At 37.5% G+C, this 22221-nt stretch overlaps 2 protein-coding genes across 4 annotated transcripts; one reads left to right on the top strand and one right to left on the bottom strand.

Moving 5' to 3' along the window:
- Window positions 1-188: 188 nt before the first annotated feature.
- LOC117419915 (BEN domain-containing protein 7-like) lies at window positions 189-9160 on the bottom strand. 2 transcript variants are annotated; one of them, XM_034033295.3, is made up of 10 exons: window positions 9030-9160; window positions 8101-8170; window positions 7090-7167; window positions 6414-6725; window positions 5788-5910; window positions 3836-4113; window positions 3268-3493; window positions 2790-2912; window positions 1785-1835; window positions 189-1497 (listed from the first exon to the last, which is right to left on the bottom strand). In XM_034033295.3, exons 2-10 carry the CDS (start codon window positions 8159-8161, stop codon window positions 1433-1435), a joined length of 1317 nt encoding a protein of 438 aa, XP_033889186.3. In that variant the 5' UTR covers window positions 8162-8170; window positions 9030-9160; the 3' UTR covers window positions 189-1432. The 2 variants fall into 2 exon arrangements, with proteins under 2 accessions (XP_033889186.3, XP_034782324.2); XM_034926433.2 differs by lacking the exon at window positions 9030-9160 and having other exon boundaries at window positions 8101-8300.
- Window positions 9133-21789, top strand: LOC117419916 (pre-mRNA-splicing factor 18-like). Of its 2 annotated transcripts, XM_058985903.1 has the most exons (11): window positions 9133-9314; window positions 10064-10141; window positions 10553-10579; window positions 11548-11652; window positions 11752-11865; window positions 12081-12227; window positions 18495-18563; window positions 18665-18805; window positions 19283-19354; window positions 19647-19802; window positions 20936-21789. In XM_058985903.1, the coding sequence occupies exons 1-11, from the start codon at window positions 9249-9251 to the stop codon at window positions 21014-21016; spliced, it is 1056 nt and encodes a 351-aa protein (XP_058841886.1). In that variant the 5' UTR covers window positions 9133-9248; the 3' UTR covers window positions 21017-21789. The 2 variants fall into 2 exon arrangements, with proteins under 2 accessions (XP_058841886.1, XP_058841887.1); XM_058985904.1 differs by lacking the exon at window positions 10553-10579 and having other exon boundaries at window positions 9134-9314.
- Window positions 21790-22221: the final 432 nt, after the last annotated feature.

The raw sequence follows: 22221 nt of genomic DNA, 5'->3' as shown, positions 1-22221 counted from the left end.
TGAAACAAATACCTACAATCATCTCAGATTCTTAAATTTAAGTTCCTTTGAGTTGAGTTAAAGAAGACATCTTTATTTCTCATCGTAATGTGCGACGATATACACCACTGCAGCTTCAAAGTTTTATTCATGGATGTTGTGAAAATGATTTAAGAACTAAAACACAAGCACCAATTATTGTCCAATAAACCTTTTAATTCTTGAAGCAGAAATACAATCTAAACAGATCAGTTGGTTAACAGCACACTTTAAATACTGTATTAAAACAATTTCACAATGATTCATCTGTTTGTTAAAAAAAAAAAGGTTTAAATATTTACATATTGAAATAAAATATTTACAAATTGTATGGAAGAAATGAAGTGACGTTTTAAGAAAATCCCATTTGATCAATATTATTATCTACACCGATCTACTAAATACAAATATTACAATATAACATCACTTCAGTGAACCCTCTAACATGTAATTTTAGGGCTTCTTTACGGGAAGCAGTTATAAAATACATTCTTCTTCTACCACTTGATTTGCCTACCTTTATTTTGTCTGTCAATTCCACTGGTGGGCAAGCCAAGACTGTATTTTCCTTTTTCACTTTTTCAAATGTTTTTACTTGGTACCACTATGAGTACGTTTCCTCCACATATCCCCAGATTCTGATAGTAGTAATCTCATGTAGTAAAGAATGTAATAGGTTTTTATCATTATTTATCATCACTGAGTGGTACTCTCAATATGAGTACAAACTGAACATTAAACTGGACTTGGTGGCTATTTACCTGCTACAATTCTGTTGAGCTGATAGAAAACAGCATGGGGCACATCTTCAAAAATAATGATTTCATAAAAAAAACCCAATAAAAGTTTACTGCAGAATACTGTGGAATAACACATTTTAGTAAAGACATAGAGAAGTGTAAAAAAGTATTATGGAAAAAGAAAAAGCATGTTAAAGCACAGGCAAACATGGTAAAGCTTGGTACAATCTTGTTTAACCATGGTAAACTGCAAAACCACTGCACATATTTACTATGGTAAACATTTGTAAGGGAAATAATGAGTTTGTTACAAAAGACATAACGCTTGAAGTCCCCTCCGCACTACAGCAGAGAATTCCTTTACTAAAGTTATCCCAGACTGGACTGATGAGTCACATGAACAAAATAAAGGGCTTAGTTTACTGCACTCAACTAAACGTTCAGCTCTAGTCTCACTTTTTGCTTAGCACAGGCAATGTACATAGTTGTAAAGCAAGTTAGTCACTTTGCAGTCTTAGTATGTTTTATTACTTCACAACTGACACAAAACTAATATGTCTTGCGAGAAGACAACTATGAGCTCTCTAAACAACTGAATTTGAACGTGACAAACTGGATAAGTAGATCAACTTGGATTTACCACAAAGCGCAAAAGTACTGCAAACAAAACTTTTTTATGCTGTGCAGTCCTTATCAGCATCAACCCACACATGGCCTGTGCTCTTCTCAAAAGCTCTACCTGAAAACACACAAAATAAAACTAGTTAGCTGGCATTAAAACAGCAACTCTTATAATTTTCTTACTGAAAATTTGAACCACCAAGGCACTTGAAAACCAGCTGCTTTTCAATAGGGTTCTGGACTGGTTCTACCAAGTTTCACTTTCAAGAAAGCCATTTGAGGCTGTGGCCTTTTTAATTCTGTTGGCAAGACTGTACTATACAGAGAGCAGAGCCAAAAAGGACCTCAGCTTTTCAACAGCATTCATGATACCAGAAATGTAAATACAATGTCTAAATCTATTACCTGACTGGGGTGCAGAACATCCATCCCTTTCTTCATTACAAACAATAGCCTCTGTTGATAACAAAAGCATAAAGGCCATAAGCCAAGACCCTGGTCATAAACAGATTAGTGTATCTGTAACTGCACAAAGGCTACGGTGCATTTTGTTGGCCTTCTAAAGCCTTTTAAAACATGTCTTAAGCAATACATAGCCAAACCCCATTAGAGTAGGGATTTCTGTTTTCAACTTTGCCTTTGGCACTGGGCTGAGTTGGATGTGCCACCTTTGGAAAAGCACAACATTTCAGAACTTCTGGAATGTTTGCAGGAAGCTCTGATCTGCAAAACAGACTGCTTGCAGGCAGCTGGAGGCATTCCCATTGAGTTATTGCTTCACATTCAAACACTGCTGGCACAAAAATGAGAAAGCCGTCTTTACAGTTTCTCAGTAATGCCTGTCACCATAAAGGCATGATTATTAGTGAAGTTATCAGGCAAATGGAATACAGACTTCAGCAAAATACACTGATTGCCTTTGACCACCTACAAAAAAGAAAACAGCAGACATACAGCTGGTGATTTTTCACAAAACACGCTTTCCAATGTCAGTGTTAAATGTGATGGTTAGTTTTTTTCAGAATATCTACAAATGAGAAGAGAGGCTAAGAACATATTTAATATATTATTATTGGATTGTCAATTGAAGTCATACTGTTTAACAGATTCAAATTTAATTGTAAGACTATTAAATATATGAAACTGTTTAAACAAAAAAACAAAAAAAAACTTTTTGAGATTTATGATACCTGTCTGAGACACAGGACTTCTGCCCACATTTTTTATCATAGTCAATAACTTCTGCTGGTTAAAATATAAAGGTTGAAGCACAAAAAAAAAAAAAAAAAGAAAATCAACCAAATTCTGAACTAACAGAAGTCTTGGTTTTTAGGTACAAAACAATTAAATAAATAAATATGTTGATTTGCTGTTGATTGTATAATTATATTTATATTAGAACAGACTTACCACCAGTTCCTCGTTTTAATCTTCTCCTGGCCAGTTTAATTTGATCCTGGAGAATCTGTACCCAATCTCTTGGACCAGGAAGCTTGTCAATTCTATTAGCAGTGCAATATTTCTCTGTGAAGACTAGAAACACATTTTTAAAATTATCTACACACATATTATTATGATGATGATGATGATGATGATGATGATGATGATGATGATGATGATTATTATTATTATTATTATTATTATTATTATTATTATTATTATTATTAATAATGTCATCATGACCGACATCGACAGAATGTATGAAGATCACATCATACTATAACTATGCCTATGCAGAGCATTAACAAAAACATATAAGTGGTTCTTTAATCTGTCAGCAATAAGTAACTACAACGAGACTACACTTGGTTCATTGATTCATTAAATAAATTCAGTGGTTTATACTGGTTTGACTTTTTACTTACCCAAGAAAGAAAAAAACACCAACCTTTTATTGCTCCCACAATATTCTGATCGAGCCCCTTTCTGTTATCATTTAACCCCCTCTTTCTTTTTCCATTAGGAAGGGAATTGGCCAGAGTTGTGTCATCAAAGAATGCACACACCAGCTTCCTGAACAGTAAGCTACCAGAGCGTGTGTAATTCACCAAGATAGAGTCCAGCTGGGTTTTGGGTATGTACACTTCATAACCCTCTGCAAGCTGGACTTCAGGCTAAGCAAACAGGGATAAAACACAGACCAACAAATTACTAATAAGGCATTACATTTACATCTACTGGAATTACATTGTAAATAGTATTATTTAACTCCATATTGATGTAATCTATAAAAGAATGCAATCCCAATCTTAAAAATAAATAATTAAATATATTTTTTAAGCTGAAAATTTTAAATGTGCCTAAAAGACAAACATGCTTTATGAATACAGCCCACTTTCTTTTGCATACATTGTACCCCATGAATGGTATAGTGCTGGATAGCCATAGGAGCATTCATGTTGCATCCTCTATAAACATGTACAAGCCAGTTCAACTGAAATGTAATTTTTACTTACTTCTGAGGAAGGCATTTCTCGGATAAGACAGTATTCTGGAACATGGATGTCTATGGCTGAAGCTGGAGTGGGCTGTGAAGGGCCTAGTCGCTCCCTGGCAGGCCTGTCCCTCTTTCCACTTTGCTCTGTTGTGCTGCCGGGCTGACTACACAACTTCTTGCTCTGGGAGGCCGGTGCAGTGACCTTTTGGGCAGGTTTCTTCTTCCTGTTCCTCTTGCGTGGCATCGACAAACGCTGAGCACTTACATTCGTCTGCGCACGCTGCTTTGACTGAGCTCCTGACAAACCCAGCGAAAAAGCATCTTGGTAACAAATTCCCTGCCATGGCTGTGCAACATTAAAGCTATCAGCATCATGAATAACGATATCATCATGCAGCAACAACTGTTGCATACATACATATAGATAGACAGGTCCCAGATTCTGACAATCTGAATACATAAAATAAATAAACAATGTTGTAACTTAATTTCATTACAATTGGATAACCAGCTCTCTAGATGTAGTACATATAAAACCACGGGGAGGGGCAGTAATAAAGAATGTGGTGCTTGGTAAACATATTTCAATTTACTAAGAGGTTTCTCAAAACTATAGCCATTGTCTATTTTCATGGTGGTGAGGGCACAAGTGAATAGGTTGCTTGTCATAAACCTTCCTGGTTCTTCAAAACTTATCACAGAAGGTAGCTGGGTTAATAAGGCAGCTGGTGTTAAGCATTCAACAGAATTAATGTTTATTACTGTAACATTCGAATCTCTGACAGTGTACTTCATGTCATAGGAATTAAGTTGCTAAGTAACCAGTAGTATGTAGATCTATCTATCTATCTATCTATCTATCTATCTATCTATCTATCTATCTATCTATCTGGCTCTATAGTATATTTTTTAAGTTGGTTAAAAATGTTGTGATTTTGAATGGAGTTTGAGCTGGACACCACCAAATCAGGAGCAACTGACATTCCCCTTAAGTAATCAATAGCCCTAGCAATTGCGTTTGCTGTGATCTTGATGAAGGAAAAGTAGTGCTGTAACACCATTTGTTAATGCAGTATTTAGAAATATTTACATGCATTGAATATTTTTTGCATATATTGTTTAATTATATTCATAATTCTGCTAATACATACAATCTCTATGGGAACAGTGATTTGGAACCTGGCTTCATTAACTTTAGTGTTGCTGTGAAAAATATATATATTTGTACAAAACATTTTTTTTTTTAAATACACAGGCCTATACCTCATACTTCATAATCTCTGGAAGTAATTTACTGCAAGGTGTTTTAAAATTGTATATATTTATTATTTTGCTGTCGGCCTACTGTATGTTTCAGCCCGACACACAAAGAACAGATGCACTTGAAAATGTGAAATGATCTGGAATAAATGACTTCACAAGTATGAAACATGGGCTTTATATTATTTAAGAAAGGTTTTTCTTTTTTTAGAAACTTTTAATTAATGTTCCCTTTTTGTAATGGGATCGTCAGAGCCTGCGTTTCAAATAAACCTCCCCTTACCTGGTCAGTTTGAGTTGCAGTCATCCGTGTCTGCGCCATCATCGCAATCACTCAAAGCTAATGTGCAAATGAGGCCACACTCTGAAAAGTTATGCTGCCCACTGGCACAAACACAGACGGAAAAGGATGGGGCAAAGTATGTCCCCAAAATCGGATTACTGGGCAAAGGCAGTTTCCTCCAAGTTTTGTCATCAAAATCAGTGGCAAACCTGTTTTGAGGTTTGCCCCATCATTACAATGTGGTTGGCAGGCACCATTAAACCTTACCACTATGAGATCTCCAAGCTCACCTTAATCATACAGTCCTGGGTAATTCGGCAGACTAATAAAGAGAGGCCAATAATGTCCTACTGCAGCACCTTACCCCCCTCCCTCCATAAAGTGCAATTTGTACCACAAAGTTTTTGCTTCGATAAGTTTTTACTGACCTTTTTGTGTCTGCATTAACTTCCTCATGGCTCTGAGCTCCTGTAAGATAGCCTGCATGGTGGTCTTACAGTTACACATACAACAGTTTGGCCCAGCAGTGTTGTTTGTGATTGGTATCTCTCCTGGGATACAAATATAAAAATAAAACAGAACACAATTCATTGGTCCTTTTTTTGTAGGTAACTGCAACATTATTGCAATCTTGCAATATATATATATATATATATATATATATATATATATATATACTTGCAAGTGAATAAAATACTTGCTCCTAAGCAGCATGTTGAATTAAAAATAATGCAAAAAAGTCTGGGCCACCCTTTGCAAGTTACACATCTTTTAAGCTGAATTTATTAAAAACTTGTAGGACACAATTTGCAGAGGATCCTTCTTGGAACAGATTAAAGAAGAATTCCAAGGTGGGAAACCTCCTCTGAGAACAAGGTACAACTACTGTACAAGAAAACGTGTCATTTTCCAAAGCATTAAGAGTATTTTACAGTGTTCTATTATAGTCATTGTTAACAGGAGAAACAAACATGTCATGCTAAAGGGGTAATAACCAAGAAGAAGAAGAAGAAGAAGAAGAAGAAGAAGAAGAAGAAGAAGAAGAAGAACTTACCATTCGTCTTCACTGTGTTTTTCATTTTGTTGATCATTTTCAAGGTTTTAGATCGGGTGCCATATTGCCCAGAAACCTGGGGTCTTGCTGCCGGTTCTTCATTCCAAGTGCTGTGCTGGGGCTCCTCCTGACTGGCAGGTGGAGAGATGGCAATGTGCTGGTCCCACCTCAAGTCGACTTCCTGAGGCTCCTGTTTCAAGTTCTCACCCTCTTTTCCCACCCTCTGATACACTCTGCCTGCCTTGTCGTTTAGGAGTCTCATCATTCCGGTGATCTGGTTTTTAATCTCCACATCTTTGTCACCTAGCCAAACTGCAGACCAATATAATGTCACTAAAGCTGTTCAATAAATGCATTTTTTCCTCATTACGGATATAAGTCGCTAACTAATACAGGGAGAAATGGGACTCAGATCTAATCAGATTATTTTAGTCTGTGAATCAGATTTTACGTTTTTTCCATACTCGCACTATATCCAAAATAGTGGCCACAAAATCTCTTCCTTGTGCTCCACTTTCTATATACCTTCAGCACAATATTACATTTTTGACTTGTAATGGTATTGGCAGTCACTGAAAGACATATTGGCACCACTTCACAGACGAATGTACAATATGCTTTAGAGAAGAACTCAAATCCCCAGGCTGTACTGACTAAAATGTTTTACAAGTCATACCTGTAGTTGCTGCTGTGTTATTAGGTTCCCCATTGATATCAGCACTGGTATTACAATCCAAGTATCCTGCCTCAAAATCTGCAAAAGCAACAGTAATGGGATAAATTATTCACAAAATTACTATGATTTTTAATTAATACATAATCAAAATAATAATAATAATAATAATAATAATAATAATAATAATAATAATAATAATAAAAACTTGAAACTTCCTATTATCTTTTTTTTTTATGGAACACATTTGTGATAGATACAGTTGTACATAAATAACACCCATAATGACCAGTGAAGGAAGTGTGTGGGTCAGGACCAAAACTGAATCTGTTACATTTCATACTTTACTTGCTGCCAGTCTCTTCCACCTGTAGGTGGAAACAAAAAGTGTTTGCAAACACAGACCTGGCATCTATTCAACTATACCCTATGTAATAAAGCTGACTGCCAGTAAATCACACTGCGGCCATATGCACTTGCATGCAATTTCTATTTGTAAACCGCAGTTTCCAAATAATTCCAATATCTAAAGATTGTTTTAGTCCACGACACTTGTTATAACCAGCCTGACAAACAAAGAGACAACCATAACAGAAAATATTACAACACTGACCAAAATAAGAATACACTGTAGTATACTACAGGAACAAATAGTTTTGAACGGCTACGTGGTTGTTTTTTTACACAGAGCATAACAATAATCTAGCAAATACTGTGTGTTAATATTTAAACTAAGCTACTCAATGTACACCATAAGATAATGAATGGTTCAAACTCTATTCCACACTTACACAGTGTTTACGGTACAGTAGTTTATTTTAGTTGTAAATCAATCCAGTTATTCTTTGTTTATTTTCGTTTAAACATCCGAATATTCTGTAAATCTAGTTAAACAAATGGAGCTTGCAGGGTATTGTTACGTTCTTGTTCTGTTTAAATTTTTTACCTTTTTGTTTACAATATGTCAAAAGGACGTTTTTCAAATGAACCTCTACCTGTATTCCCCAGCCTTACCTTCATTGACCAGTTTAAAGCTTTGAGATTTCCTGCTCCTTTTTCTTTCGGAAAACTCCATTTTTGAAATCTGTGGAATAAAGATCAATAAATGAAATCTAAAGCAGAACTGCTTGCACTACATCAAAATAAACAGCAGGAACAGGGTCCGTCTCTCTAATCAGCAAAAAGAAAAACCTCCAGCTCATTACAGTATTTCAGTTCCAACTGCTGTACGTCAAATGCATTGGAACAATCTTTACTTCAAATTAAATTCTGTAGAATTTAATAAAAATGCTTTGAAACGTGACGACTTTTGTTAGCATTATTTTGTTAAATAGCGACGTATTTTTATTAACATTTTGTAAAAAATAAAAAAAAGATGAAAATGTAGTTTTGTATTCTGCATATTTCTTTGCGCCGCCTGATGGTATTATTTTGTATCAATTTTGTAATTCAGCAGATATTTCATTAAAAAATGTTATTGGGGAAAAAAGGCCATATAACGTATAATTAGCTCGTTTACAGTATATGCATATAGTGCCAGGCAAATAGTCATAGTAAGTGAAAATATAGATATAGATCGACAGTGCATCATTACAGTTTTCTTTTATATTCTGTTTTTAATGTCTCATGCCTCAAAAGCACAACATATGCAAACGGTGCTTGTATTGGCATTTAAACAACATATTATTGATGTTTAATTGTCAATATGACAACATTTACTGCTTTTTAACTATTGAGTTTTAATGCAATGTGCTTTGAGAAAATGCAATAGGCTAGTTTAGTAAATGTAGTCATGTACAAATTTGGTTCTAATAATAAAGGCTATAGTAAACTCTAAACGTAGTTGGGTTACTGAAAGTTAATTTGAAACGCACAGTAAGAATACCGTGAAGTTTAAAATTAAATATTCAGATAAACACAGCATGAGATAGAATAACACATGCCTTCTAATTGCATTCCACAGATGTCACAGATGTTGCTGTCTCTGTCTTGTCACAGCTGTACATCATTACTTCTGTTGTCTTTTTCTGATACCACCCTTTACCCTTTGACCTGCTTTAAACACCTGTCCCCCGGAACTCTCTGAATACAGCTTCCTGTTGTGGTTGAACACCAGAAATGTTACTGTGAATCCAGTTCCTGGTTTAATTCTAAGATTAAACATGGATCTTTTAAAAGCAGAAATCGCGAGGAAAAGGAAGAATCTCGAAGAGAAAGAGCTAGTTGGCGTAAGCATTTTGAGTACTGTACGGTATATCGTGACTTCACTGGAAGTTTGTATATGTTCTAACGAGACGTGACGAGAGTCGATAAGGTTACGTTACTGACGATTCAAAATATAAAACCAGTAAAATAATTTAGAGATAGCATGTGAGGGAGGAAAGGGGCCCCTATTGCTTGGGGGTTGGTGGCCACGTTTTCATTGTTTTTAGTTTTCGCTGTCTAGGTTAGGCATATACTGTATGTTGCTAGTTCATGTATTACCAGAGCACCTTCCTCATGAAACAACCCTTATGGAACGAAAATATATTTAAATATATTGTATAATGTACTACATTATATTTCTAAATATATTTTAATATAGTTTTGTTACATAAGGGAACTACAGTGATTAAGATATTGTTATTTGTGAAATAGTGTATGACCTAGTTATCCAAAGAGCCTAATACACTGACATTTGGTGTTTAGGTAATAGTCCTACATAAGTATGGAGTTTTGCAACAGCTTAACCTCCAAAGCTGGTTTTTGCTTATAAGGTACTGCAAATTCCACCCTTACTAAGTTTGTGGTTTCTTTATTTTTGTTTTTGTTTTTGTTTGCAAATGAACTGCTCTGTGACTTATCGTAGTCATACAGCAGTTAACACAATATTTATTTGAAAGTAGCTGCATGTCAGAAAAAAAAAAAACCTTGTATTTAAAACAAAAGCAAATTCCAGGACCGCATCTTAATGAACGTCTTTTTTTTTTCCTTCAAGGAGTCGAAAACATATTTTAAGCGCAGTGAACTTGCAAGAAAGGAAGAAGCAGAATACTTCGAAAGATGTGGTTGCAAGGTACAGTATGTTGGAGCCATTCTTTGTGTTATACATGTTGTACTATAGGCTACTTTAATCAAACATACTCTTATACTGTTATGTTGGTTTGAGACAAATATTAAGGGATTACAGTTCCCCTGCTCTTTTGTATTTTACTTAAATAATACAACTATCCCATTTGGCTGTCCTTAACTTATATAGCCTACTAACACAGTAGATTATGTGCTCAGTTATAGCAAGTTTCTGTAACAGTCCACACTAGACCCCATGTCAGACCACCGCCAGCAGAATGCTCTGCTTGCTGTTTGGACTCCCTTTATTTGGACTATTAGCAAGTGGAACACTTGGTTTTTAAATGGAGTCTAGGGAGAACCCTGTGTGATGTATGTGAATGCTAATATATTGATAACTGTCTGTATTGCACTTTAGGTTTTTAATGAGAAGCCAGCAGGAAAGGTATGGGACAAAAAAGGCCAGTAATTTGTTCTGGTTCTGTAGCAAAAGCGTGCATGCTGGCAGATATTAATGTGCGCCTTTTTTGGTTCTGCAGCATGACAGAGGGATGTGGATGCTCTAAATTATTTTTGAACACTTCTGTTTCTGTAGTTTATGAAGTAATGTAGGAATTCACTTCACAAGAGCGAACATTCAGTTATTCCAGTATTTAAATGTTCTGAGCTTAATGGATTTCAGTTCTATGTTTACCTATGGTTCAGGTTACAGAAAAAGAAAACATTTTCGTTGGCTCAAGTGGGACGGAAAAACTGAATTTATAGCTCCAGCTATGAAACACTTATTTTTCCTGCATTATTTTCAGTAGTAAATATTATTCTTGTTACCTCCCCTGCATATATAAAAAATCCCTAGTTTGGCCTGTTTTTTTTTTTTTGGTTTGTTTTTGTACACCATCCATAACCTAAAGTTGACTACTTTTTAAAATATGTTTGCTTTTGGGTGAATCTTGAAGAAAATGCATGCGTTTTTGAAAGCATGATGTACTATTTAAGATTAAGATAAAATGTGTTTTCTTAAAGTCCAGGTGTATACATCCCAGTGTGGTTGTTCATTATGGTATATGATAAAGAAAACAAATCTGTGTGCCTTAGGCAATGTGGGTCATAAGTTTACCTTTTTGTTTGTTTTTGCATGCCAGATAATCCTATTTTTGAAACATAGAAACTTTAACTTCTGCCCCATTTGGTTTCAATTGGATACAAGGAGGATCATGGTTGGTGTCTTACTTCCGTCTGCACCAGTTGCCAGTGACTTTTGTAATACCGCAGTGGGGCAACCCAATTTGTGTAGTTTAAATGATTCTGTCAGATTCAGAAGCTTGGACGCTGCTAGATTTCATATAACCGATTTGCCACCTTGAGATCTTTGTGCCGGATGATAAAGAGAAACCCTGTTCCTTTGCATTCCAGGTACAGAAGAAGGAAGATAAAGACAAGGCATCCACTTCCTCCAATCCAGTGTTGGAGCTGGAACTCACAGAAGAAAAATTGCCCATGACACTCTCCCGACAAGAGGCATGATATTCTTCATCCCTGTCCAACTTAAATGTATTGCTTGTCTCGCTGCAGCTTCATGGCATACTCTGTGCTTTACTTGAAATGTTTTGTTTACAGGTAATAAGGAGTCTGCGTGAACGAGGGGAGCCCATTAGATTGTTTTCAGAATCTGATTACGATGCCTTCCAGCGTCTTAGAAAAATAGAATTTTTAGCTCCAGAAGTAAACAAGGTAAGACTGGACAGCGGGTATATTTAGATGGGTTTGACATGCATACAGAATATTTCATTCTATACTAGGCCTATCTAATGATAGCTGTAAAAAAATGTATTTGGTAATGGTTAGATATTTGTTTCATATTCTTGGAAAAGTTAGATTTGTGGATGTCGAGGAAAAAAAAAAAGTAAATAATTGTTGTAACATTTTTGTCTGTATTTCATTCAAAGGGTTTAAGAAACGATCTGAAAGCTGCTTTGGACAAGATTGACCAGCAGTATCTAAATGAAGTTGTAGGAGGTCAGGATCCAGGAGAGGAGGACACACAGCATGACTTGAAAGTCCATGAAGAAAACACCACCATTGAGGAACTGGAGGTAATGTTACTATGGTGTTGTGTTATAACTGATATGAAGCCTTTGTATCGCCCACACTAACCTTTTGAATTGTAACACAAGAAGTGTTCATCCTCTTGCAAATCGTCGATTGCTTTAATTTCATTATATGACACAGATCAAATATATTTGATGTGACGCAGTTGTTAAATTTAATTTACAACCTATTTGAACGCAAGCAGTGGCTATCTTTGTCTTGTACTGTGAAACATCCCGAATTAATTTAGGACAGTCTGTGTGTAACTTTCGTTTTCTTTTCAAACGAAAATGGTCCAGTGGCGTAAACTCAGTGATCAGAGGGTAAAAATAAACATTAGGAACCACGTGTTTTTTGTATGTAGTTACTGTGTGTGAAACCTTGTATCTCAGACTTGTGTCAGGTTTAGTTGGTTGGAGAGAAACTGTCAGGCTAGTGAGTTTGAGCATAGGATTGATCTATTTTACATATTTTTTCGAATATCTTATTTTTGGAATCTCTGTATTCATCTTTCTTACTTTATAATTTTATATTAGATCTAATTTAATCTTTCTACCGTCCCCCCAAAAACTTTTATTCATCATTGTATATTGCATCTGATTTTTTTCCTGTTCATTTGATTTCTTTCTTTTCATCTCTCTTCTTTTTTTCGAAATAACGATATTGATTGTAATCATTTATTTTTTAGGATATATATATTTCTTCACCTCTCCCCATTTCTCTCTACAATTTGACAATGATTTATTTTTTTTTTGAAGGGGGGGGGGGGGGGGGGGGTTGAATTTATACTATAAATGCTTTCCCCCCCTCTCCTTTCCCCATATCCTAAAAACGATTTGATTGGAGTTGTTGGTTTGAATTTATTTTTCTGCTCCTTTAAAAAAAAACAAAAAAAAAAAAAAACCTTTATATGTAAAAAATATATTGTATTGCAACTGTGAACGACTTTGCTTTGACATTTTCTTTTTTTTTTCTTGAATTATCTCCTCTCCCCTCATAACACATATAATTGTATTGGATATAATTTTATTATATGCTTTTTTTTATATAATTCTACCATGACTTGCCAAAAAAACTTATAATTGACTGATTTTATTATCTCATTGTATATTTCAGATCAGATTTTTTTTCCTGGTCTACATTTTGATTTCTTTTTTTTTTTTTTTTTTTTTAACTATTTTGATTAGTATTTATTGATTTATTTATTAGGTTATGTTTTTTTTTTTTTTTTACCTCTCTCCATTCCTCTCTAGGATTTCACAGTAATTATTAGGGGTTTTTTGGGGATTTATACCGTATAGCTCTAAAAAACAACAACAACAAAAAAAAATATTTCCCGACATCCCAAAAACGATTTGTTACAGTATTGGATTGATTTTATTTTTCATTTGCTCCATTTAAAATTATATATATAATTACATGAGAGTAGATGTTAAAAGTTTGAACTCGGCTCTCGCCAAGATAAGCACCATCTAAGACGCAGCTTTACAGTAAACTAATGTGATATAGATATCCTTCTGCTTGGTGTTGACAGCTGAAGTGTAATGCTGGCTCCAGGTATCAGCTTATTTTGCCTCCCCAGCGCATCAGCACACACAACGGCTGCGATGCTGGCTCCAGGGATCAACCACAGTGTGGTCTCCCCAGCGCATCAGCATGACAACCGTCTGGATTGAGCTAAGTAGGGTACATCTCTGGGGTCTTCAAGTGGGCACCTTCCGTCCTCGGTGTTTCGTCGACTAGCCTATAACACCGCAAGAGGGCTCGACGGTGATTATGGCATCCTAGCATCACATCCTCCGTCCCCCACTGAACTCAACCCAGCTTACGTACTCGTACATCAGCGTTTCTTTCTATTGTGCTTGAGATCCCCAACCAGAATCTTTCCGTCTCAACCACAGCCAGTTGCTGCTGCTCTCTGCTGCTTCAGATAAGTTCTTTACTGTGCGACGCAACTCTTGGCCACTGAATCCGCCGTCTCTGAGAAACTGGGTTTTAGAGTGTGCCACAAATCCTCGACAACCCACCTCCACTGGATAAACCCGGGCTCTCCATCCTCGCTGTTCTGCTTCAGCGGCCAGTTGAGTGTACCGCAGTTTCTTCCTCTCATATGCCTCATCTACCGCATCCTCCCATGGCACTGTTAACTCTACTGGGTGAACAAGGCGTGCTGATCCGTTAAGGTTGGTCTTAACCGTCCTTGGCTAAGACCCACCTTACATCCTGTCAAAATGTGCCTTAATGTTGCAGGTGGTGAACACAAAGGACATGAGGGATCTGTGGTGATGAGAGAATATCATTTGTTGACCTGATGAGGAAACTGATCCTGCTCTGTTTCATTGTCCATAGGTCTTGCCAGCCGATCTTGCGTTTTTCCACACTCTCCCTCCCATCTCATTCATTCTCCCTGCTTGACCTGGGAAACAGCCTTTAAGCACCTCATCCTCTCCTGCTTTTGCACCTCGTTGACTACCAGTTTCATCCGTTGAGCTGGGGCTGCCTTGTGCCATGTAGGAGAAGTTGAACTGAGACCAAGACCCCCTCTACCATGCTGAACTTGCCCCATGATATCACCGATTCGAAGGGCAGCCTTTGCATCTTCCACGGCTTTCTTTGCCGCCTGCTTTCTTCCAGTTTTCAACACAGGTGCTGCATCCCTTACGCATTTGTTGCGTGACTCTACTAATGTAATTTCCAGTCGGACCTTGGCGCACTTAAACTCCTTGGTTAGAGCGAAGACTGGTAGCTGCAGTATTCCTTTACCATAAAGTCCCACTCTGCTGAGGCAGCTTGGAACTCCCAACCATTTCCTGATGTATGAACTGATTAAAGCTTCCAGTTTCTCTACTGTTGTCAAAGAAACCTTGTATACAGTCAGTGGCCACAGCAGCCTCGGCAGTAGACCAAACTGAAAGCACCACAGTTTGCTTGTTGTCTAACTTCTCCCACACAAACTGTGTCCTTTAGATCCCTGTCGTACTATCTCCCAAGACTTTTCACTGGCTGCGCAGACACTGTTGGTATTGCCTCACCATTAATGTAGAACCTTTTATCTACTACTTTACCTTTTAATTATAGAGATGCTCCTTTGATTTAGTGGGCTTGAATTGCATTCATGCCCATTCAATGTTATTGGTTAATTTGCCCAATAACCGATTAGTGCAGGCTACTGTTGTAGTCATGATTGTCATGTCATCCATGTATGCTCGTGGTGGTAGTCTCATTCCAGAAGCCAAGCGCTCTCCTCCCACTACCCATTTTGATGCCCTAATAATTACTGAATAATGACTGAATTCTGAAGTCGAAAAACTAAATTTCAAATTTCCAAAGTAGGCTTTCACTAAAATGATATTGAAATTGTGATAAATGACTTGGCTTTAACATTTATTTGTGTTTTTTTATTGAATTATCCTCTCACAACACACATTGCATTTGTATAAGGTATAATTTTTTTATTTGTACTGGGCAGTGGAGGTTTTATTTTGGTCAGTAAAATGGCAAACGGCTCAGTGCAGAGGCTGTTGTTCCTAATGGAGTCTGACTCGGACTCGGAGGGTGATTTTGTGCCCGATAACTCAGGTAATGAGCATGTGCCAAGTGACTTTTCCTCCAGTGAGGTATCCAGCAGTGGTGAGGAAGAGGAGCCGATGGACATTAAGCGTGAGCGCCTACCAGAACAGGGTACAGCAGGTGGGCCTGAACTACTCTACTACTGGTCTCCCCCTAACAACGTCCAGCCTCAAAATCCTCCTTTTTCTGGCAGACCAGGTACCAGGGTGAACACAACTGGATTTACTCCAATTAACTTTTTCCAGTTGTTCATCACTGATGACCTTTTTGAGTATGTGGTTACCCAAACCAATTTGTATGCCCAACAATACATGGCACAACATGCAGACAACCTGGGGCCACATTCTAGGGTGTGCAAATGAAAAAGTTCTGATGGGACTGGAGGATAAATCTAGATTAGATTTATTTTGGTCCACCAACCCAATCCATGCTTGCCCAATTTTCCTTTTTACCATGACACGGGACAGATTCCAATTAATTTTAAAATTTCTACATTACAATGATATTTCTAAGGCTCACTTGAGGGACCAAACCCAATGTGACACACTTTTCAAGTTACGACCACTTCTCGATCATCTACAGAATAAATTTGAAGAAACACATACACCTGGCCAAAATATATCTGCGGATGAGTCCCTCTTTCTGTTCAAGGGGAGGCTAATTTTTAAACAGTATATTCCCATGAAACGTGCCTGTTATGGGATTAAATTGTACAAACTGTGTGAGAGCTCCACTGGTTACACTCATCGGTTCAGAGTGTACACAGGGACGGACTCTCAGATTGAGCCACCTGAGAGAATTGTGTGTTTTTTTCACCCTCCTAAACCTGGGCTACCGTTTGTACATAGATCATTTCTACACAGGAATCCCTCTATTTAGGGCCTTGTACATATCCCAAACAATGACTTGTGGCACAATAAGACCAAACAAGAAGGGATTTCCTCATCAATTGGTAGCCAAGAAACAGAGGCGTGGTGCAGTGCTCTACGCTGTGAGGAACTGGTGGCAATGAAATATACAGATAAAAAAAGATGTGTACCTCCTCACCACCATCCACGGTGAGGCAACAATAGCAGTTCCTGTGCGAGGTGCTGGCACGCACACAAACAAGCTGAAGTGTGTGGTGGACTACAATAAAAACATGGGAGGTGTGGATAAGTCGGACCAGATGCTGGAGCTTTACAATGCTGCTCGGAAGACCATGGCATGATACAAAAAAACTTGGCATGCACATGGTCCAGATTTCTTTGTACAACAGCCATCTAGTATACAGTACGGCTCCAGAGAATCGGCTCACTTTTTTCTGGACTCTGTGATCTCAAGCCTCCTGTTTGATGCACAACAAATGCCAGAGACTGAAAGAGTGGAAACAGTAGCAAGGCTTGGTGAACAACATTTTATACGGATACTGCCACAGTCTGAGAAAAAAGCCAAGCCACAAAAAAGGTGCCGTGTGGGGCATGCGGACGGATACACAGTACTACTGTCCCCGCTGTCCCTCTCAGCCAGGCCTCTGTTTGGAGGAGTGTTTTGAAAAATACCACACAGTACATGTGTACTGGAAAGACTAAATAAACCCCAGTCACTTGTTTTTATGTCATGCAGCAACATTACCTTGGGCTCCAGAAGGATTATGCCACTTGAAATTAGGGTCGGTGCTATGAACCATGGGCTGCGATTTTCAAAGGGGAAAGGATGACATGCAATGTACTGGGCACATGAAATTGGGGTGGGTGCTATGGACCGTTTGCTGCATATTTCGAAGTGGAAAAGTCAATGTTGCCTGGTGTCTGTCTAGAGCAAGTAAACCCCCCAAAACCAACGAAAAGATGTACACACAGGCACAGGCTCATCCAGCAGCTTAAAAGTTTCTACATTCTTACACCAAACATTTGCCAGGGATTTCATCCCCAGTGAGTGATAATAAACCTTTGAGGCAATCATCATATAGAACAGACATTTCTGTTTTCTAGCATTAATGCTTTTAAAAGTTCAGAAGGGTTGTACAACACTGTTGAACAGTAGCAGTCATTATATCTAGTTCATTAATGCAGTGATGCCTTTTATGGTATGAGAACTGTAATGTGTCATTTTATATTCTAGGTAGGAAATAGTCACTGTATATGACACCCCTTTGTTGTATAACTATGTCTATTATTTCAGCCATTTTTAAAAATCTATTTCCAGTAGGCAATTGGTGTGTTAAAAGGGGAAGTAAAAATGTTATACATTTGAAGACACTAGGGGGTGCTCTTACCTTGTGTGTAATTAAACAAAAATGAAAAGCAGACCACAATTACTTTGTTTTATGGACAGCTGCTTTTGTCATGTCTGAGAAGGTTTAATGATGTTAGAATACATATCTGTATTACTGTGTGTATTTTATGTTCAGTACAGTGATTGTATTCCGTTGGTGATCAATACAGGAGTTGTTTTTTTTATATATATACTGGTATAAACTAGCTTCTTAAGGGAGCTAAACATATTAGTGATCCACAGTATCTTAATCTTGCCCCTTGTGATTATCTTGGATCGTCTGAAGAAGTTGAAAGTAGTAGCTACTTTTAGTTTTTAATAGTCTTTGAAATTCTATAAGGATACCCACTGTAGGCTGTAACTACAATAATTACAGACGGAGGTTATTCCCGACAAACAGAAAAAAAAAAGGAATACCACTTGACCTGTTATTTTTTGTGTTTCAGGCTTTGGGTGCATCACTGGGACAAGGTGATGATGACAAAGACATGGATGTTATAACCAAGGTGTTGAAGGTAAGAGTGACTGTGCTTTATGGCTCAGTTACATTACTGCCAGTTAGTGTACACGTTTAGCCTCTAGATGGCCTAATACACCTCTTGTTCTCATATTACAGTTCCTTCTTGGTGTCTGGGCAAAAGACCTCAATGGCAGAGAGGACCATGTTAAACGTGGTGTCCAGGGTAAACTGACCAGCGCCACCCAAAAACAGACAGAATCGTACCTGAAACCTCTTTTCAGGAAACTCCGCAAAAGGGTAAGAAATCAACTGGATAAGGTTTATATAAACTTGTCACTTATTTTTCATGTATTGTAACGTAAGGAGATGTGTGTGGTCTAAAAAGATGCAATTTTGTATATATTCTTTAAACAAAATAAAAAGTCCATGCAAAGTGATCACTAAATATTTTAAAGTGTTACTGTAGGGTTTACAACAAAACGCATGACGTCAGATTTTTTTGGGCTTCAGTTCTTACTACGATAAAACAATTACGATTATGTTGACAAAGATCTTGCAGGTATGTGTGCAACACAGCGGTCAGCAACAACAAATATCGAGTTTCTTTTTTTTGTTTGTATATTCAAAGCACGGACAGAATTCTTAAGACTTAGAATGGTATGGTTTAGTATCCACAACTTTGCCATTGACCAGTTTAAATAGAATTGTTGCAGTAAGATGGAACAATTTGACATTAATAAAAATGCATATCTATTTTTTTTTTTTTTCATTCAGAGTCTTCCTGCAGACATCAAAGAATCAATAACAGATATTATTAAATTTATGTTGCAAAGAGAATATGTCAAGGTAGGTGTCTTTTCAGAGATACTGTAAACATTTGTCATTGTACTTTTATTTGAAAATGTATACAGCCTTGCATTCTGACGAAAACAGGTGAGGGGAACAAGAGCAAGCTTGTGGGACGTGTAAATGGTTCCCCAATTATGCTGTCTTTGGGGTGACCCAGCAGGGTCTCCAGTCTCGTCACATCAGCTGCTGCTGCTACAAAGTGCTGTTTGTTGCATGGGAAAGGGTTAAATATTGATCATCATGTATATCAATTATTAAACTGCTAACTGTTGTCCAATTTATTTTCTAGGCCAATGATGCATACCTTCAGATGGCTATAGGAAATGCACCTTGGCCTATTGGTGTGACTATGGTTGGTATTCACGCCCGCACAGGCCGTGAAAAAATCTTCTCCAAACATGTGGCTCATGTCCTGAACGATGAAACCCAGAGGAAATACATTCAGGTGAAGGAGAAATGTTCATGAAGTTTCAATTCATTTATATCACTGGGTATGTTTTCGAAGAAGGTTCATTAGCTGCATTACCAGCATGAAGGAAGCTAATGGAAATAGGGTTCAGATAGAGCCTGTGTGTTAATGATACTCTGCTGGTACGCATGTATGAGCATCAAAATCTGGTGATAGAACCCCTTCTGACCCAGAGTCCATAAATGTTGACATACAATTATGTTAAATATATAAAATGACCCTTATGTTAAAAAGCAGTTTAAAATAATGAACCTATATTTCATTTATTTAATTTTTTTAGTCTGTCTATGCACGTATATCATGGGCTAAATTCCCAAAGCTATGGGGCTCCCGAGTGGCGCATCCAGTAAAAGTACTCGCTAGAGTGCAGGATGCACTCTATAGCCTGGATGTCGCCGGTTCGAGTCCAGGCTATTCCACAGCCGACCGTGGACGGGAGCTTCCAGGGGGCGGCGCTCAATTGGCCGAGCGTCGCCCGGGGGGAGGGAGGGTTAGGTCGGCCGGGGTGTCCTCGGCTCACCGCGCACCAGCGACCCCTGTAGTCTGGCCGGGCGCCTGCGGGCTTGCCTGTAAGCTGCCCAGAGCTCTGAGGCGGGTGCACGGTGAGTTCACAGTGTGTAAAGAAGCGGGCGGCTGACGGCACACGCTTCGGAGGACAGCGTGTGTTCATCTTCGCCCCTCCCGAGTCAGCGCAGGGGTGGTAGCGGTGAGCTGAGCATAATAAAATAATTGGGCATTTCAAATTGGGGAGAAAATAATAAAAAAACTAATTGGCAACGACTAAAAAAAAAAATAAAATTCCCAAAGCTATTAACTTCAAATCTTCATCGGCGCATTTTTTGTCTGAAAGAAAAAAACACAACTAATAGAGCCCCTGAGTTGTTTATTTCTGGGTTGGTAACTTCATTGGGTGCGTTTCTACTAGCCTAGAAAAAAAACAAACAAAAAAACATGCCATTACAGAATGACAGTTTGGAGGAAATAGGTTTAAAAATCTAGAAAGAATATGGGTAGGGGGTGGGCTATTTAGATTCAGTTTTCCCAGTTAAATTTTTAAGCAGCAGTTTTTTTTTTAAGCTGTCCTTTTTTTTTTTTTTTTTTTTTTGCAGGGATTGAAAAGATTGATGACAATCTGCCAGAAGCATTTCTCAACAGACCCTTCAAAATGTGTGGAGTACAATGCTCTGTGATCTCCTCTTTATCTATTGTGCTTTGTATGTGTTCCAGAGAAATGATGCCCATGTGGACAGCTCAGAATTACTAGCATTATTCCCAAGAGTGGCTTCCTTTTGTTAGTTTAATCTGTTTACATTTCAGTTTTATGTAAATTTAAACAGGTTTCCTCATCAAACACCTGTTTTTGTTTGTTTTTTAAACAAAAATAGAAGAGGAGAAATGACTACTGTATTATGTATTATTTGGTTCTGTCTGTTTGTGAAGAAAAGGCAAAATTCCATAAGTTTTACCATGTCTTTCAAGGAAATGTTTTTTAGTGTCACAGATTTAACCTTTAATGACTAGACAAATAATTCCCATGTCACGGTGAACACATTACCACACCAGTAAATGCACTGTTCATAACTGAGTAATGCATGTGTATTTAGTTATTAGTCTATTAGACTCATGGGATAATAAGAATGAGACGTAAGGTGCACTTGGTGTGTTCTCGCTGGATAAGGAATTCAGGCTATATTGTAAACTAGCTTCACTGTTTGTTTGTATGTTTGTTTTTTTGTTTTTTTTAATCAAGCCTTCAATGAAATTGACTTGATAAGTTTTAGACTAGTAACATTCTTTTGTTTTGTTCTGTTAACATTGAAGAAGCTATGTAATATTTGGATGGAAGGCCTACTGTTACTTTTAATACTTGGGCTAAAGTAATTGTCTAAACAAGATAAAACATGCTCCTGCACTTCACAGGACTTCCAGAATATATGCATTTAATAAAACAAATGAAAACCTATTTTTGTGTAGTGCAATTTTATGTAAATCACACACATACATTTGAGCAAGATGCAAACCAGGCTAGTCAAAGGTGAACGTCTAGTGAATTATCCTGCAGTGACACCTAGCCCCCCATTCAAAAATGCTGGTAAGCCTTTTAGCCAGTTACACGATTTACAATCTATTTTAATTATCCGTCACAGCCCGCGTTTTGTTTTCGTATCTGATCTTTAGTTGCTTTTGTACATTTTCGTTTGCAAGTGAACTGTGACATTAGGGCCTTATCGAGCACTATATTCTGCAATTTTTAAAACTGACTTTGGATACTGTTTTAATTCTGGAAACTAGTATTACAGCACATGTCTACAGTTGTCTCTTTTGGCAAGTGATATTTTCAGAATTATATACTACTTCTGTTGAAAATATAATACTGTACAACAAAACCAACTAC

This window comes from Acipenser ruthenus, chromosome 14, assembly GCF_902713425.1.
Source record: "Acipenser ruthenus chromosome 14, fAciRut3.2 maternal haplotype, whole genome shotgun sequence".
NCBI classification, from domain to species: Eukaryota; Metazoa; Chordata; class Actinopteri; order Acipenseriformes; family Acipenseridae; genus Acipenser; species Acipenser ruthenus.
The sequence above is the reverse complement of the archived record's forward strand: the minus strand, read 5'-3'. Positions and strand labels throughout refer to the sequence as shown.